Below are 13,586 nucleotides of genomic sequence, written 5' to 3' on the forward strand. Positions count from 1 at the left end.
TAAGTAGCCCTCCTGTTCTCCAAATCCCTGCTGCAGTGTGTGCAAACCTGATCAAGAACTACAGGAAACGTATGATCTCTGTAATTGCAAACAAAGGTTTCTGTACCAAATATTAAGTTCTGCTTTTCTGATGTATCAAATACTTGTCATGCAATAAAATGCAAATTAATTACTTAAAAATTATACAATTGGATTTTTGTTTTAGATTCCATTACTCACAGTTCAAGAGTACCTATGATATATATATATATATATATATAAAAAAAGACTTCTACATGCTTTGTAAGTGGGAAAACCGGCAGTGCATCAAATATTTGCACAGGTAGTTGCAATGGAAGCATTGGGTGTAATTGTGAATAAACACGGACAAGTTCTTTTTTTATATACACTTTATTATAAATACCAAGCGACCTTTTAAATAACAGATTACAAAATGTACAAAAATAAAATGTATACATTTAAGTATAAACAAAGAAAAGAATCTTCAGTATCATTGCAGAGTCTGTTTGGCCCGTAGCTTCTGTAAGGTTTTCTGTAAAGACAGAACATATTTAGGTGTCATTTAAAAACCAACAAAACAGTTTAGGTACATCACACACACACACACACCTTTATTTTGGATTAATTTCACCAACAGGAATTAGCAGTTTTCTACCTTGTGAAACTCTTTGGCCTTCTCCCTATTTTCGGCATACGCCTCTTGTCTGCTCCTCATCTCTTTCCGTTTCTTCACCTCCTCTAACCGGCTGTACAACCTGCCGAGAGAACAACCAGTAGCGAGGTCATTGAATAAGAACCTGTAAGGTGTTAGCATGCCAATAAAACAAGTTACATACTGAAGACAGGTAAGAGTATTTTAAGGTAATGTGTGGGGTTGAATTTTATTCTAATTAAGTAGAACGTGTTACCTCTCTGTTCTCTGGCGCATCTCAATGACATCCTGTTTCCTTGCCTCAGGAGTGCTGATCCTCACCTCCCCGACCTTATTCAGCTTGGGTTCACTGACAGACACTGACAGAGGGGAGTGGGGATTGTTTCAGTGACACCACACAACCTATAAGGCCACATAACTACTGTTGGACCCATTACCATCCCCCGTTACCCTTCAACAGTTGTCACGTGTTGGTTTGTTTGTTAACGCCAATTTAATAACTATTCTGCTGTTTTGTTACCTTGCACGGAAGGAAGTAAGGGCTCTTGGGACTTCTGCTTTTTTTGCTCGGCTCCTCCTACGTGGGATGACGACACGCTCCTCCCCTTTCTCCTGGGTTTAGTACTACTGGATGACTGGACAGTGGTTGGGGCGGACTGGGTCCTGGTGGTGGTTTTGACCGTGATCTCGGTGGAGTCAGTCTGGGTGTTTGGCTTGGCTTGTGCCTCAGCCCTCCTGGCCTGAATCTCCTCCACCCTGCGGGTAGACCTCTGGATCAGGGCTCTGCGTTTCTGCTGGAAGGCCTGCTGTAGGTTCACACTGGGACACGACTGGAATTCAAGCAGCATCACTGGACCAGCGGAGAAAAGAGAAAAAACAGGAATATAAGAAAACATTGCATACGATTACTCACGCATTTCAACGATCGCAAACAAAACTGACATGTTAGGACTCAGAGGTAGTTCTTCTGGTTCACACCTGCATGAGAGGAGGTGGTCTCATTTATCCTACTGTCCCCCTCCAGCGACAATCTTGAATCCCTCTCCTAGGAAACATCACACCAGAGTCAGAAAATCAAACATGTCCGGCCGACTCAGCTGCTCTCCAGACTCCTCAGGTCATCACCTTTCCCACCAGGTCCTCTTTCTCACACTCTTCTCTGGATGACACCTTCATGTCTCCTCCCTCTTCCTCGATTAGGGAGACTTCCTGGTCCTGTAATGTGGTGTCAGTCAGGCTAACCAGGGTCAATATGGACTCATCCATAATCCCCATCCCACTGCCTACCTCCTAAGCAGACAGAAACAGCATTAAAAACCTCTTTCACTGGATTTGAAGTCAGACAATCTGAAACATTTGAATAATAAAATCAAAACACATACCTTTATTCGCTCCCAGATGGGAGGACTACTCTTTGAACATAGTTTGGAATCTGCCTGTCCTGCTCCTAGGTCTCCAAAGGTGACAGCACCTCCTTGGTCTGCTTCCTGAGGTTTGGTGGCACTATTCATATTTGTGTCCCCGGCTGGTGGCATGTCTACATTGGGGGTGTCATCACAGGAGAGGCCTGATAGGGAACATACTGCCAGCCCCACCTCCGCCTCACCAGGAGATCCCACCAGGGCAGAGTCGTGGAGGGGGCCCTGGGACATAGTCAGCTGGTACAGGGAGTCCTGGAGGGGCTCAGGAGGTGCCTCTCCTCCTCGCAGGCGCTCTGGAGATGGGTCAGAGGAGACTGAGGAATCTCTGTTAACTTCCAACTCCCCTGAGCATGTAGACGGGTCATGGTCCCCTGCAGGGACATCTTGGTCCGTTTCTTCATTGTGAGAATATGACCCCTCTACTTCCTGCTCTGGGAGGTCAGCGGTAAAGATGGATGGCTCAGCCGTCCGGTTCTGTGTGACCTCTGCCAGGAGGGGGTGGAAGGACTCGGAGGCTGGATCTAATGAGACAGAAAATAAACAAATGACTAACTGAGAACCTTGTCTACATTATCACTAAACGTAATGGAAAAGGGAATACAAGTTCATTTGCACTGCACCAACCCCTAATGTAGCATGTTTAAAAATACACCAGAGTGCAGTTCCAACATCTTTCAAGAGGAGAAAAGGACATTTGTTTGAAGATAATGTATCCCTGAAAACCAGACGCTTGGTGTTTCAGGTCTCTAACAGCCGTAACGGTGAGCCAATGTGAAGGATGTAAGAGAATGTCAGAAACAATCAGATAATCTTGATTCATCAGAAAACCAATTCTCTAGACCCACCCCCAGCCCGGTCTTCTTCCTGGGAGCTGGCCCCAGGGTGCTGCAGGCTCTGGTAGTGTGGATGTGGTGGAGTCTCCAGTCCAGGTGGACTGGAGCTGCTCAATGATGCTTCAGGACCGCCCTCGGGTTCAGACGACACCCCTGTCAGGCCAGAGCCCCCCAGATCCACCCAGTCTTGAGAGTTAGAACCATCAGCTCCTAGAGTGGGGGAGCATCGGGTTTTAGTACAGCATTAGCTACAGGAGAATTCTTAAACACTAACATAAAACCATGTACTACTTCAAACACACAGCCTTTACTAAATTCACTGATTCGGTTACCTGAGCTCCATAACCCCTCTACCTCAGAGTGGTGAGAAGTCATAGCTGCTGCCTCAGCTGTCTCGTTGTGTGTGACCTCAGCCTGAAGTGGGTAGAAGGAGTCTGAACAGAGAGACAGAACACAGTAAAAAAATATTCTTAACCGATGGAACCTAGAACCTTACCTATATCATCAGTAAACATGATGGAAAAGGGACAGAACCTAGAACCTCACCTATATCATCAGTAAACATGATGGAAAAGGGACTGTTGGGGAATGAGTCCGTGTTCATTCTTTTAAAATTGGAGGATAGTCATAAAGTAGTAAAAAGATTGATCTGAAGAAAATCTCTGTATACTTTAAATAGAAGAATACTGTATGAACACTATATTATTGAAATAAACTATGCAGTCCCTAGCAAATTGGGTTTCCGAAAAGCTATATATTTTTATGCCGGCACTGATTACAGTTTCCCAAAAAGGAAAGTTGGTCTACAAAAATATTTTAATCAAAACTGTGCTCATAGTAAAAGTTTTACTTGCAGGTGACTACTTTTTCACCTATTTTTCATTCTCACCAAGATGTAAAATGGCCCAGGGTTTATTGGAAGGGGACAGCTAATGATTCGCAACCCAGATTCAATTGCCATTTTGGTTGAGTCTAGAGGTGGCACATTAATAAAGAACAATTGTTGCAATTCAAGGTTTCCGGATAAGGATGTTGGCGGATAAGAAAAAAAATAAATCGGTCAACGCCTACAAGTTCATGACCGGGCTAATAGTTGAGCCATAGCAAAATAAAATCACCTGACCCCTTCCCTATGATGGCCATCATATAAACATAATGGGGAAACCCTGTGAGGCTGTGGAAAAAAGTAACTACCACGACACAGGAACATCTCACACCTAGACTTGATTTGAGACATTTTCATAGTGTTGAAAACCAGTTACCTAAAGATTAGTATGCACATTCAGTATGTATGTTTAATGTAATGTTTCTGAAAACTGTCAGACAATTGGATGCGTTTCAAATCGGTGTACCAGACTTCAGAAGAGTCAAACGTCAGGCGAAGGAACAGACTGAAAACGTGTATGAGGCGTACAACCAAAACAGCCTCCCCGCCGCTAGACGGTCGACGCGCTAACAGACCCACCACCAGTCCGGTCTTCTTCCTGGGAGCTGACCCCAGGGTGCTGCAGGCTCTCGTAGTGTGGAGGAGTCTCCAGTCCAGGTGGACCGGTGCTGCTCAATAACGATTGAGGACCTCGCTCGGGTTCAGACGACAACTCTGTCAGGCCAGAGCCCCCCAGATCCACCCAGCCTGGAGAGTTAGAACCATCAGCTCCTAGAGTGGGGGAGCATCAGGTTTTAGTACAGCATTAGCTAGAAAACTATTTTTAAACACTAACATGAAAACATTAACTAACACACAGCCCTATTTTATCTATATCTTTTGACTCCTTTACCTGAGCTCTTACTCCGCTGGACAGCAGACTCATCTAATTCGCCAACCAGAGGTCTCATCATCCGGCTGTCATCCTGTTCTTCATCCAACCATGGAGAGGAATGGGCCAGTCCCAATCCCATCTGATCAATCAGCTGGCTCGCAGAGGCTGATTGACTGGAGAGCACTCCAATCATTCTGCTCAATGTCGAGTCCCACCTTCGGTCTGATGAGGTTGATGGACTTGACAGCTGACCAATCATTTGGCTCACAGCGGATTTCACCTCCAAATCCATACCCAGAGAGGATGACTGCGCAAACGGTTGACCAATCATACAGCCCACTATGGAGTCCCTCCCCTTGTCCATACCTAAACCGGATGACTGAACTGAGGGCTGGCCAATCACTGGGCTGACAGTCGATTCCCGTCCCTGGTCCACAACCAATGAGGAGGACTTGTCTGAGAAACTATCCATTATCCTGTGTACTCTGTTGTCCCACTCCTGAACAATGAAAAACAGTGAGATACCTTGTATAAGTGACTGGTGAGGCTTAAGTCAAGATTTATTCTGAACAAGATGTATTCTAATTGTATTCTTGCCATCGAATGCAGTGAGGCTGTGTATGTACCAACCTGGTAAAGCCTCTGGTCTCCAGACGGTGTGCCGGATGGGTGAGAGACAGATACAACACCAGACATAGGTGATCTGGCTGGTCCCTCATTCTCCAGCAAAACCCTAGACCAGGGCTGCTGCTGGGAAGCCGAGGAGCTGGACCCCTCAACCGCTGACCCCTCAGAGCCTTCTGAGGAACCTGGATGGAACGAGGAAGGGAGATTTGAAGGCTGCTGGATATTCACTACCACTATTGAACACTGGCCTGAACTTTGAACATCCGGTAATCCAGCTTTGACTGGCTACTTCAATAAAGAGTGTTTGTGCGTACCTGTTGGGTTTCCAGTACTGCTGAGAGAGAGGTTGAACTCTCTGGTGTATTTGTCTATGATGCGCTGGATGCTGCTGTTGTGTAGGAGGGAGCCAGAGATGGGAGAACCAGATCCAGACGCGCCTCGACAGGAACGAAGCCTGGGCGAGGACAGGCCATTGGTTGACCAGGTTCTCTCACTTCCTCCGATTCCAAAACCAGCCAGGAGCATGGAGGAGTCTGGTAGGAGAAAGACGTGAACGAGGATGAGATATCACCAGATTTTTTTTTATCTAAAAATGTATCCCGTATCATTCCTTACACTGGACAGGAATGAATAAGGCCTACAAACAACTGACACATGCACACCTATACGGGTGGAGTTGTGGTCTGGGTCAGTGGTGACGTAGCTGCCGGAGGACATGGTGGTGGAGGAGAGGTAGTGGGTTTCGGAGGGTCGTTGGGCTGACGGGATGTTCTCCAACTGGACATGACATATGACGACCCCAAGGGGAGGACACCAGGGTTAGACAGGTAGGCTATGAGAACTAATCAGCTAGCCATCGATCATACTGTGGAAAGAGCTCAGTTCAAGTGTAGAGACCTTCATGAAATATGTTTGACATATATTTCAGGGACTTATTTACATCACAGCTCTGGAAGAACAGAGTTACACTCAAACACAAATCCCATGCACGCTCACACACACGCTCACACATACGCTCACACACACGCTCACACATACGCTCACACACACGCTCACACACACGCTCACACACACGCTCACACACACGCAGAGCTCAGTTCAAGTGTAGAAACCATCATGAAATATATCTGTATACTTCAGGTCAGGGTTAAATTATTTAACATCATCGCTCTGAAAAACAGAAATCCAGACACACACACAGTCACGAACATACACCCAAGACAAAAGCGCGCGCGCACACACACACACACACACACAAAAAAAAGCTTCTCAAGCAATGTCATAGGTATTGCGGGACAGACCACAAACCCTCAGATTTGGCTACATCTCATCACTGATCCCCGTATGGTGGATCTCAGAGGGAGTCCAAGACCATAAAAACCCACTCAAACGACGGGTTCAACTAACCTCCGGAACAGATTTACCAGCAACACCTCTCCGAAACTCTGAGGAACACAGGGACAGTCCTGGGGAGAACTCTGGAACAAAGCACAGACCATCATTAACTCCATCTGACAATGTCCCTCAGGATCCATACTGTATCACCCAGACATCTCTCCCTCCACCCCCACTTCCATACCAGGTTCCAATGAGGCCCCAGCCTCCAGACGCAGTCTCTCTCTCCAGGACAGCTTGCCGGACCCACCCGACTCCGTCCCGGTCCCACTCACGGCATCAGCGGAAAGTTCCCCTGCAGTGGACGGAGAACTGCTGCCGGGACCTCTCTCAGACGGCTCCTGTTCTGGGACTGCCTTTTCAATACGAGACCCCCTAAAACACACCTCTGGAGCTGAGGAAACACACTGTAGCTGTTTAGAGAGAAAAGCTTGTTTATGAAGCCCACAACTGGCCCCGTCTGGGGCGTCCCATTTGTCTGACCGACCGGTGATCAGGCTGGCGTTGACAGGACTCTCCACTTCCTGGATGGCACTGAGCTCGTGCTGCTCCATCGTCACGTCCGTGATGCCCAGCCAGGCCCGGGCCACTGGGGGCTTAGCAGCCCGGGTGTGAGGATGGGACAGAGGGTGAGAGGCGGGTCTGTCCTGGCGTGAAGTTTGAATATTAAGCGCGCCATCTTGGCTCTGATGGGCTTCAGCTGAGGCGTTGCCAGTGGATTCCTCGATGGCCTGGAGCAGAGACGCCATCAGTCTGAGACGCGCTGCTCCCGTGACTTCTGACCCGAGCTCCGGGCCGCGAGCTACATCGTGCTGGGAGAGTCAAAAAAAGACAAGTAATTATTTCCCAAAGTAACGTAAATGACCGCAGCCAATCAGAAACAGCAGCGGAGGTGTCGTCGGTTACCGTACCTTTGTGTCATTGGCAGTCAGTAGTGCCTGTAGCTCCTCCCTCTGTCTTCTCCTCTGTTCCTTCTCCAGCTCACTCTGCTGCAGGGACAATTCCTCCCTTTGGGCCTCCACACGCCGCCGGGCCTCCCGTAGCTCCTGCTGCTGCCTTTCAATCTTCTCCCCAAACTTGGAGGTCCGCAGGACAGGCCCAGGCTGAACAGGGGCCTCCCCTGTGGGAGTGACCGCCTCCTGGGAAGGAGCTGGGCTGACAGCGGGAATGGGGAAGGCGGTGGGCGGGACATGTGAAGCAGGGTGGAGGTGGCAGGGTGGCGGCCTGTGGGACAGGGGCTCTAACGAGGAAGAGGGGAGGGACAGCCTCTCCTGGAGGTCTTTCGTGACCCTGTCAAACACATTATCTGCCAGCCAAGCTGAAACGCCAGCTCTGTGGTCTAGACGGTTTTGGGCGGCGTATTCCAGCGGTACGGTGCCGCCCGTTGTGCCCAGCCCAGGAGGGAACTGGGTTTGAGACAAAATGGAGGGCTCTCGCATGAGGATCCCCACAGGGGTCTGGGCTGTACGTGCAACAGGGAGAGGGGAGGGCAGGAGGGAGCCAGAGGGGAGATCCAGGGGGGCTTCCAGGGCTGGGGGCACGGTACCTAAATGAAGGTGGGGTTGAGGAAGGGCAGGAGGGAGACATGTCGACGTAGTTGCACCACAGTATCGGTTTCGTAGGGTGCGTTGATACTCCTCCAGACGCTGGCGAGCCTGCTCCACCGACCGCTTGTGAAGCCTGAGCGATGGAAACACGAATGAGCAAAAACGACGTGTGTGATACATGAAAATGTATCCCACAAAATCTGGAACGGTGAAAAGACCTGTTCTGTTCCACGAGACGCTGCTGGTACTGTCTGATTCGCCTCGAGTGTTCATCCTCAGCACCTTTGGGTATAGCAGGCTGAAGAAGGACCAGAATATCAGTCACACACTTTCTCACAGAGCATTTTTTAAATAGAGGGGCTGGATAACAAAAAACTTCAAGTTAAAAACAGGATTTTGTGATTCAGGGGTCAAGTAGAATGTGCAGGAGTCGCCATCGTGACCTGACAAAGTGAAATGGTCACAAATTGCAAATGAATGGGGCAATCTGTAGAGACAGACATCCAGAGCTCAGTTCAAGTGTAGAAACCATCATGAAATATATTGGAAATATACTTCAGTTCAGGAAACAAATTTACATCATTGCTCTCACGCCACACACACACACAATGTCACACACACACACACACAATGTCACACACACACACAATGTCACACACAATGTCACACACAATGTCACACACAATGTCACACACAATGTCACACACAATGTCACACACAATGTCACACACAGAGCTCAGTTCAAGTGTAGAAACCATCATGAAATATATATGAAATATAATTCAGGGAAACAGTGATTAACATCATTGCTCAGCTAGATGCACACACACACTCAGGCGCGCACACACTCAGGCGCGCACACACAAACCTGAGGAGATGGAGAAGTGGGGCTGACCCGATCCTGGGCCAGTGTCGCCTGTGTTCCAGATGGAGCCACAGCGTCCTGGGCCACGGCCTTCTTCAGTCGTTCTTTCTCCTGCTGGGCCTCTTGCAGCAGTAGCTCCAACCTGCACTTGTTTTCCTCCAACTCCTGTAGCAAGGCTATTTGCTCTTGCTTCTGCCTCTCCAGCTCCTCCTCCTGGACAAAAGCAGCAACAGCAATGCCAACTATGAGCCTCCGGGTTTAGAACCACGTTCAGACGCTTTCCCAAAAAAGGTTCCTACATTTTCACTTTCACACACCATCTCAACCAACCACCTAACATAATAGAGAATGAAGTAAACAATGAACACACTCTTCTCTTCCTCTCAGATTCAAATGCGTTGCTCTTGAAGGCCTGTTTATCAGGATGGAGAAGGGTACCAGCCACTATGGACTCTTCCGTTGTCTCTATGGGTGAAAGGCAAAAATAAGTTCAGTCAGTCTCTTGACTCAGGCGTGGCAGCAAATCACCACACGCATCATCACTCACTAACCAGGGGCTGGCTGAGAGGGTTCTGGGAGTCTGGAACTTGTGGTAGTGAATGGTTCCTCCCTCTCCTCGCTTGCCAGGGAGCCGGTCTCAATGGTCATGACATCAGCGGCCATGTTACGCTCTGCACTCGGAGCAGTTTGGGTGTCAGGCAGAGGTTCATCTTGTCCCCCATAACTCCACTGGTCTCTCTGGGACCTGATGCGGTCCAGTAGTTTCTTTAAAGCCTGTCTGGGAGCCCTGCTTGGTGGCCTGGAAGGTTCTTTTACAACAACACAATTGTTTATTTTGTGCAAACACAGAGACACACAGAGACCACTAACTCCTTTATTAAAAGGTTTCAAACAAAAAGAGCACACAGACCACTAACACCAATATTTGGTTTTCAGAAGAGTTAAATCCAGAGAGCAACATAAGAAACGGACATCTCTTCACCTTCACCCTCTGTGGAAGCTCCACCCTCTTCTGCCCCGGCCGGGGGCACGAGATTAGGAACGTTCTCTTCCTGAGTCAGGTCCAGATCTTCATCCTGGCTGCCAGTAGACACTGCCAAGAGAGGCTCTGGGACAAGCTGCAGCACCAGATCACCTTTCACCCCTATAGACAAGAGACAGTTTAATAAGGCGAATGGAGAACATTCACCCCAATGTCCAAAAGGGAATTAGGAATCATAACGTAACGGATGACAATACCGACACAGATCATCCTGAACCCCCCCCCCCACCCCAACCCTCTGCTTACTCCTCTCTCCTGTGTACATGTCTTCAAAGGCAAACTCCATGTCCCTCTGCCAGTCCTCCCTCATCTCCTGTCTCTTGTAGAGCGGCTGGAAGATCTGAGCAGGCATCTGGGACACCACCTGCCGTCGCCTCCGCAGGTCTGTCTGCTGCATGTGTTCCAACTCCACCAGGAGGCGCTCTCGGTCCTGACAGCAGAAACAAACGAGTGATCGAAACACATTTATGAAGAAGAAAAAAAAAACACTGCCTTCAATATTAAGGGAAGAAGGAAGATGAAGTCACCCTAGAAACTAAAAGGGTAGCGTTTCAAACAGTGACAGAAAAAGGGAGGGGACTGCTGTCCCATCTACATGCGATGTCAGGACAGAGAAGAGCTTTGATTGGGCCGAGCAACAGCAGCCCTCCTGTAGGAGTGGTACAGCCATGGGACATTACCACCGCAACAGTCCTCAACAACATCCGTTGGTACCTGCGTCAGCTGTTCCTGCCGAAGCGCATGGCTGCCCCGGAGACGAGCCTTCTCCTGCTGCTCCTGTCGCTCCCTCTGGGCCTCCAGCCCTAGCTCCTGCAGGCGCTGTGCCTCCTTCATTGCCAACACGCACGCATTCGGCTAAGGACAAAAAAAAAATACAACGGTTGGAGTTAGTGGAGGAAAACATCCCACGGGGCCAATTGCTCTTCTCAAACTTGTATAGAGGACCTGTTCTGTGTCCACCTCCCTGTCCACCGCCGTCTCTGCCATGTGATAGTGGGTCACGGAGAAGCCGTCCACGTCCTGTTTCTTCACTGGACCAGGCTTCTTAGACTCAATATTCTGTTAGGAGAATAAAATGCACCGCAGCAGCTTTTAGAACATGGGACATACCAGGATAGTACCCTTTGTTAAGACTGCTGCGTGCTCAAACTATAGCTTTGAGAAGGTTTTGTGGATTTGGTAGGAGAGTCCTACATTCTAGCCCAGGGTTGTGCACAGCCTCAGAGTATAGGACAGTACAGATGGAAGGTAGAAATGGCCATCCAAAGGCCTGACTGAGTATATAACTCACTGTCACAATGTGTCTGAATCCCGAAACGTTAATTGTACCTCAATTGGGTTGGGTGGAAGAGGAGGGAGGCTTGCCACTTTTGCGGCTCTCTCCCTCTCCACCTGTATGGCTTTCTTCCTTGCTTTAATAAAGCTACAGGGAGGATAAATAAGTATCAGAATTAATATGAAATTGACCAGCACTCCCATTTATTTGTATTAAACCATGTACATAGACTCACCGATTTTGTTCCTCCAGCTCTTTCTGTCGATGTGATTTAAGCTCTTTAAGCGCCTCTCGGTAGCGCTCTTCTGCCCGAACATGGTTCTCATCCTTTTTCTGAGCAATCGCTATCCAGTCAGGCTCCTAAGGAGACATCAAGAGGGACCTGATCAACCAGTTGTATAGTGAGTAGATGATATGGGTATTTTCAAATCTGGGGCATGGGCCCAATTTTATTTTTTTGCAAAACCCATTGGTTGTCTGTAGTTATTTATAAAAGACTGAATACCGCTCCTGTTCCCAATGTGAAGAGGGTTTTATAAGTTAATTTGATTGAGTATACCTAAAATTGAATCATTACCAAAACAGAAGAGAGCGGTATTAATATTCCTCTCTCCCTTCAATTTAAAACACACTGATAACCATAAATTAACTAGCTGTGCAAATTGTGAAAATACATTGTATTGTATTGTATTACAATATGCAGTTTAGCAGACCAATTACTTTTTATTGCAACATGAACAGAAATGGAGTTGCATGTTATTCTTTGGGTGAAATCTGTAGTTATTAATAAAACATTTTAAAAGGGTGACATTGGAGCCGCAGTCCTCCAACTTGACATTACACAAGAGGCGTCAAACCGGTTCCATGGAGGTCCGCTCCCAATTGTAGACCCTGCTGGTTTTTGCTCCCAACTTGTACTTGCTTGATTGATTAATTAGGTGACTAGTTGGTTAGTTTCTGCTCTCATCTGGTTGTTTAGGTCTGAACTGGGAACCAATTTATAGGAAAAAACAAAAACCTGCAGACACCAGGCCCTTCTATGGAACCGGTTTGACACCCCTGCATCAAACAATTGAGTGTTTACATTTTCTTTGGCGCTACGGTGTCCCTCTCCCAAAATGCTTAGATTGTCCTGGAATAACTTTTGCAGGGTCTTCAGTTTCTCCCTCTGTTGGCTCTCCCACTCCTCCTTCAACTCCTCTGCCAGGTTCTCCAGCTCACGCTCTCGTCGCTGCTGCACCTCCCTGCGGATCTGCAGGGCAATATACCGCTCCTGTTCCCGTACCTTTAACAGAGTTGTCGCCAATGGTGATCATTTGACAATAAATCTAGTGCAGGGGTAGACAACTTCCATCCTGGAGGGCACTTCTGGTTTTGTTTACCTGCAAGTTAACTGTGCTCACCTGGTATCCCAGGACTGAAACAGTACTTGATTGTGAGAATAAAAAACAAATGTTTCGGCAATCCACGACCGGATCTGCCTACCCATAGTATATGAATTGGCAGGATAAAACCATAGCTACTAATTCTGATGAACATAGTAATTCTGTTGTAAAACGGTTACAGCTGATATAGGTAATCGCCTCACTGTTACTGTGGCACCGATTGTTGCCACTAACAATGTGCGTTAGCTTGCTAGCCGTTAACCATACCTGTTGTATTCGAAGTTTCCTTCTCCTTTCGTGTTCTTCTCGAATGAGTTGAGCTTCTTCATTCGGGCTTAACCGTAATCGTGCCACTTTCCTCTTCATCCTTAGCAGTTAGAGAGATCATGTAATAACTAGCTAGTCAACTGCACTTCTATTCTACTGACTGTACGGTACGTGTAGCTGAACATCACATCCATACCATAGGCTAGCCAACCAGGTATGCTAAGCTGTGTCTCCCTACTAAATAATATTACAATCACGTATTGGCTAGTTTACACGTTTTCGCTATCTGAAATAGTTTTTGCATAATTATGATGCATTAGCTAAACACGTTAATCGAAACGTGGAAAAGTATTACAAAACCGTCTACCAGGTTCTGTTTATCTGCTGCCAACAGCAATACCAACAAATGAAAACGTTAGTTATTCTTCTACGTCATTTCCCTTATTTTTAAACTGCCCGCAAAATCACGTGATTGGATGCTTTCCAAAATGTTATATTGACGAATTGCGTTCGAAA

At 47.6% G+C, this 13,586-nt stretch overlaps 1 protein-coding gene across 2 annotated transcripts; it reads right to left on the minus strand.

Annotated features, from left to right (window-relative positions):
* Nucleotides 1-382: 382 nt before the first annotated feature.
* On the minus strand, nt 383-13,494 carry cep295 (centrosomal protein 295). 2 transcript variants are annotated; one of them, XM_010878259.3, is made up of 30 exons: nt 13,071-13,494; nt 12,503-12,703; nt 11,654-11,778; nt 11,472-11,565; nt 11,088-11,201; nt 10,857-10,997; nt 10,389-10,572; nt 10,083-10,244; nt 9,652-9,909; nt 9,471-9,565; nt 9,104-9,313; nt 8,454-8,533; nt 7,600-8,368; nt 7,176-7,500; nt 6,873-7,082; nt 6,701-6,771; nt 5,956-6,070; nt 5,608-5,826; nt 5,297-5,475; nt 4,685-5,165; nt 4,372-4,563; nt 3,239-3,340; nt 2,919-3,116; nt 2,035-2,594; nt 1,778-1,942; nt 1,631-1,697; nt 1,173-1,502; nt 909-1,011; nt 656-755; nt 383-532 (listed from the first exon to the last, which is right to left on the minus strand). In XM_010878259.3, exons 1-30 carry the CDS (start codon nt 13,167-13,169, stop codon nt 491-493), a joined length of 5,991 nt encoding a protein of 1,996 aa, XP_010876561.2. In that variant the 5' UTR covers nt 13,170-13,494; the 3' UTR covers nt 383-490. The 2 variants fall into 2 exon arrangements, with proteins under 2 accessions (XP_010876561.2, XP_019903488.2); XM_020047929.2 differs by having other exon boundaries at nt 6,873-7,500.
* Between the last annotated feature and the right edge of the window lie 92 nt (nt 13,495-13,586).

Source organism: Esox lucius, chromosome 1 (assembly GCF_011004845.1).
Source record: "Esox lucius isolate fEsoLuc1 chromosome 1, fEsoLuc1.pri, whole genome shotgun sequence".
NCBI lineage: Eukaryota > Metazoa > Chordata > Actinopteri > Esociformes > Esocidae > Esox > Esox lucius.